Source organism: Amia ocellicauda, chromosome 1, assembly GCF_036373705.1.
Source record: "Amia ocellicauda isolate fAmiCal2 chromosome 1, fAmiCal2.hap1, whole genome shotgun sequence".
Classification (NCBI taxonomy): Eukaryota; Metazoa; Chordata; class Actinopteri; order Amiiformes; family Amiidae; genus Amia; species Amia ocellicauda.
Window position 1 is genome coordinate 15,729,272 of NC_089850.1, and position 5,013 is coordinate 15,734,284.

The 5,013-nt window shown below is 38.8% G+C and overlaps 1 protein-coding gene across 4 annotated transcripts; it reads left to right on the plus strand.

Annotated features, from left to right (window-relative positions):
• Nucleotides 1–1,147: 1,147 nt before the first annotated feature.
• Nucleotides 1,148–4,877, plus strand: ccdc28a (coiled-coil domain containing 28A). Of its 4 annotated transcripts, none has more exons than XM_066694349.1 (6): nt 1,148–1,279; nt 1,780–2,039; nt 2,236–2,399; nt 2,965–3,155; nt 3,342–3,364; nt 4,475–4,877. In XM_066694349.1, the coding sequence occupies exons 2-6, from the start codon at nt 1,888–1,890 to the stop codon at nt 4,527–4,529; spliced, it is 585 nt and encodes a 194-aa protein (XP_066550446.1). In that variant the 5' UTR covers nt 1,148–1,279; nt 1,780–1,887; the 3' UTR covers nt 4,530–4,877. The 4 variants fall into 4 exon arrangements, with proteins under 4 accessions (XP_066550446.1, XP_066550524.1, XP_066550373.1 ...); XM_066694427.1 differs by having other exon boundaries at nt 1,785–2,039; XM_066694276.1 differs by having other exon boundaries at nt 1,854–2,039.
• Nucleotides 4,878–5,013: the final 136 nt, after the last annotated feature.

Below are 5,013 nucleotides of genomic sequence, written 5' to 3' on the forward strand. Positions count from 1 at the left end.
AAAACCAGGCGCCACGACACCACCTGTGGGCGGCGGAGTGGAGTCTGCGAGTCCGCGGCGAGGAAAACCCGGACAGCGGGACTCTACCTGCTGGGATTCCGGACGGGAGTGGCGCCGGGCCGGGACAAAACCCGGACTGGATCTGTTACATACACGCAGATACACAACACAGTTCAATCTGTGATTCAGTCTGCTGTCGTACTGGAATAACAAAACACCAGGTTTACGAATCTACAACTGTAAAACATACATTTCAGCAAAAATAAAATACAATATATGTAATACACTTAATATACTGACTTCTACAACCACTATTATTATTATTATTATTATTATTATTATTATTATTATTATTATTATTACTACTACTACTACTACTACTAATAATAATAATAATAATAATAATAATAATAATAATAATATCCCCAATTCCGTGTTTCCCAACATTTTGTATCCAAAAGCATATCTGCTTAAATGAAAATGTGTGGCACAGCAGATCACCCCTGGCCACAATGGAGGATATATAAATAAATACATAAATATAATACGAAAAAATATATAAATAAATATATAAATAAGGAAATGCATCGAAATATATGTATGTATTTATTTATTTCGTTTTTATTTATTTATATATTTATGTATTTCGTTATGTATTTATTTATTATATATTAATTTATTTCGTATTATATTTAGTTATCTTTTTTATTATTTTGGCACACATTATCCTCCATACACCACCCACCTCATTTTTAACATTAAAACAAACCTTAATTTCAATAAGAATCCTGAACTTATCTCAGTGTTATATAATCCTGGTACGTCTTATTTAAATAAATTATGTTTTTATATATATATTTATAAATGCATTAAATTATTTCATTTTGATCGTGTGGGGAAGAATTGCAGATTGCAATCCAACAAGGTTGATAGTGGTATAGTTTAGGGGTTTGGAGATGATTTGCTTCACAGTGTGCCATCAGAAGCAGTTTCAAAAAGTGAGAAGAAAAAACAGAAATACTCCCAATTTCAACATGTTTGCAGTATTACAATTTTAAAATGTATTTACGACATTTAATTATTCTGTCGAAAATGAAGGATGAATCGCTCTAATATCTAGGACTACAATCCCCATGATGCACCTCGGCCTTTCGTGACGTAGGTACACACGGAAGTGCGGAAGTGGGATGTGAAGAACTAATAAAAGTATTATATTTAGAAGCAGGTACATGTCTTGGAGGACACCGACAACTTCTTCATAACCAACAGAAATATGAAGGTATTGTGCTGAGCTATAGGTACAGGAGGGATTAAAGGGAATGAAGCTGTTGATGTTGCTCCCGGGGAAGAAGTTGTGTCGGATCAAATATGAACTGTTTACCTTGCAATGGCGCAGGGTTTAATTAACGTTGTGTCTCTAATACAATTATTATTTTATTTTAATTATGATGATTATGAAGTTGACATATTGGTCCTAGATGCGCCTATGATTCAAATCCTAGTTCTGCAGTAAAGTTGCAATAATTGTAGACAAATGTGGAACAATTTTATTTAGTGCACAGATGTTATCCTCCATAAAAATCACAACAATTCGACATCTTCCATTCTTTTCAATATTCAAACTCTACGTTTCATTTTGAATGTTGTAGCATTCATGTTATAAGTGGAAGTCATGTTTTGGAAAAGTTAGACTATGTGAAGAAATGTGCTTGTTGTCTGTGTTTTCAGAAAGGATTAAGGACACTTGACCTTGTCCTTAACACACTTCCTCTGATCTAGTTCAGTTCGCAGCTACAGCAGCATCCTAGTATTAACCCCACATTGATGATCTCTTAAATACTGGTATTTGAAAGGCTGGTGGGAGAAGTGCAATAAAAGAGTGACCAAATGGAGGAGAAGAAGTTAAAACGAAAAAGCCCCAGAGCCTCTACTAACCAGCCAGCCCCGCCGGTCAACAGCAGGAAGAGTGTGTCCTCGGGGAGAGGGGTCGGCTTCTCCAACATGGGCACCCACTCCAGCCAGAAAGCCAAGCTGCGCAGGTATGTCAGCACTGTGTCGTGTGTGTTGGACAGAAACAGGAGAGTGGATAAGCAGGTGATTTATTCATTGGATGGCATGTTTTCAAATGGGTCTATCGTTTCTGTTATTCTATATCAAATCTATATACCGGGAATGTTGTTAAATCTGCCTTGATCGTCCTCCATGTGAAACCCCGGGTCTGTGCCTGCGTTTCAGAGGCACCAGGGACAAGTCCAGGCTCCAGGGGGCCACCGGGAAGAGTGGGCAGGCCGCCCCCATCCAGCATTCCTTCCTGACGGATGTGTCTGACGTCCAGGAGATGGAGAAGGGCTTGCTGAGCCTCCTCAACGACTTCCACTCTGGCAAGCTGCAGGCCTTCGGTAAACAATCGCTGGAAGAGCCCTCTAGTCTGTCGCACACAGCACTCCTACGGAAGCTACGGCCGAGTTGTTGAGCGAGGGAGGGGGTGCTGCCGAGTTGTAGAGTGGGATTTCACCCGTATAGCTTGTAAATAACGTCTGTGTGATCACGTCTTTCGTAAGATGGGGGGGGTGATTTGGAACGTTTCAAAAAGTGTGGTGGAAATGTTGACCCAGTAATTTTTGATTGAGGCGACAGATTGACGCTCTTTCACTGTTGAGAAACCTACGGATTTCAGAGAGATGTGAGGAACCAGTAAGACTTGAAAAATTTGTAGAAAAGCTAATTAGAAATTCTTGCGATTGTAATTGTGTTCGAGCTGCTGGCATTTGTACCATCTCATTATGATGCTTGCTATCCATTATCGCCTCCAAGGCTTTTTAAAAACCACAATCACATGATTGGCATTTGTTGAGTAGATGTCTTGCTATACTTCTGACTGGTTTGCAGGCTGTCTGTGACTTTAGTACATTTCACCCCTATCTTTTCTCATTCTATATCATCAAATAAAAAATGAAAATCAAGGCAGCCGGCCGCCCCATCATGGTTCTCTCTGTCCAGGTAACGAGTGCTCGATCGATCAGATGGAACAGGTGAGGGAGATGCAGGAGAAGCTGGCGCGCCTGCACTTTGACCTCTACGGCGAGGTGGAAGAAATGCCAGAGGACCAAAGGAAGGGAGCTAGTGACTCCAACCTGGACAAACTGCTTTTGAATGTTAGTGTGTATATTTTTTTAAATAGATATTTCTTTGTAAATCCCAGTTATTTGTATGCTTAGTCTGTTGGGAGGAGGAGGAGTTGCCAACAGCCTTGTCCAGTAAAACTCCCTGTAGTGTCTTCTGCTCACAAGTCTAAATATTCTCTCTCTTCTATGCTTAACTCTCATAATTGTGTTTTCCAGTTGGAGGAGCTGAGTTCTTCAATGTATCCTTTCATTATATGGATGGCAAAAAGGTAAATTAGACCACAAGTTAAGAGACATGGCTGAGAATATGTATACCCTTCTCTCTGTGACCTGAAAGCTGTGTGTCAAAGCTTTGGAGGTTTTTCTGTGTAAAGTTCTTTATGGAGCTCTTTTGAAAGCTCCTTGGTGCTCATGATTTGTGTCTTTGCTTTGAAAATCACTACCAGCAGAGGGAACCTGCTGCTGAATTTAACCTGAAATCATGTGAATCAATTCAATCTAACACAGATGGAGGATGTTGTGGGGGTTCAGGAGACACAAATACAAGCAAATTATTCCTCTTCATTCGATGTGCACAAAGAGTCTCGCCCTCTATAACTGCCAGGCAGAACTCACAGATACTTGGTTCAAACAAGATACTTATACAGTCTTGGTGCGGTTGACATAATTCGTGATGTAATGGTGTTGAGAAACACCTGTAGCTGTAACATCCTCCGATTCAGATCCAGTCTGAGCTGGTTCCTATGCCCCTCTTTTTAGCAGTATCTTAGTTTTAGTTATCTTTGGAAGTCGAGCTTTGTGAAAGGAAAACTCCCTGTATATCTCACCAATGGAAACACGGTGCCTATACATTAATTGACACAACAGAGAAAGAGAACTTAGATCAGAGAATCATCTTTTAATTCCAGGCTATAAGGCAACAAAAGGTGAATATTTTGAAAGGGGATGAAGACTTTCTATAGGCACTGTATCTATATCATTTTTGTTATTTAAGCTTTAAAAACAGGATTACCATTCCATATAACCTAGTTTAAACCAGATGTAAATGTTCAATTTAATCTTTATGTGCTACCTGTAAGATTAGTTTTCTTAAATATAAATTTGGTAGTAGTTACGATGACCTAAATTTAGTTATGACAATTATTAAATTATTGCAATTTGATGGTTTAATCCACCTTCTTTTGCATTTGTACCCTTCAAAAGACAAAATTATGCTTTGTTACAGCCCTTAGTGTTGCTAACTTGCGAACAGTCACATAGAATGAGCTTCTGCCATATCATTCACGTTTTGACTGTTGTGGTACTGAAATAATGCACTTCCTAGGATCCTTAACTGATTACTTTTATAGACAAAAGCTGAACCTTGCGGACAGTCAGGATATTCCCAGAACCTCCAGCATCTGATTGTACTTCGACCTGGCATTCCCCCGATGGCCACCAGGGGCAGGCGGCACGACGGCATGTGTGCACTGTAACATATAACATACATATTCAATATATCATTACTGATTTTAGAGTTAATATCAACTGCTAGCCTTCTGGTAATGTGTACAGGCTAAACATTATGCGGTGAAATAAAATATTTGTTTTTAAAGTTGTGCTTAAAAATGTTTTTTTTTAGTTTTATGACTATTCAGTCATCTTGGAACTTGTAAAACATTTTTTTGTTTGTTTTATCTAACGTAAGCATGTGATTTTTTTTTTTCTCTGGAAGTGTTGCCAATAAAAGTAAAAGGAGTGCTGTGGACAGGGGATGCTTTTATTCTGTTTTTTTTATACATGTGGTAACATTTTATCCATCATAAGTTTTAAGTCGCATAGTGTAAAGCTACACATTCTCTACCAGATTTACCCATGGTGCTTACTTTTCTTCATCAATATAGTGTGA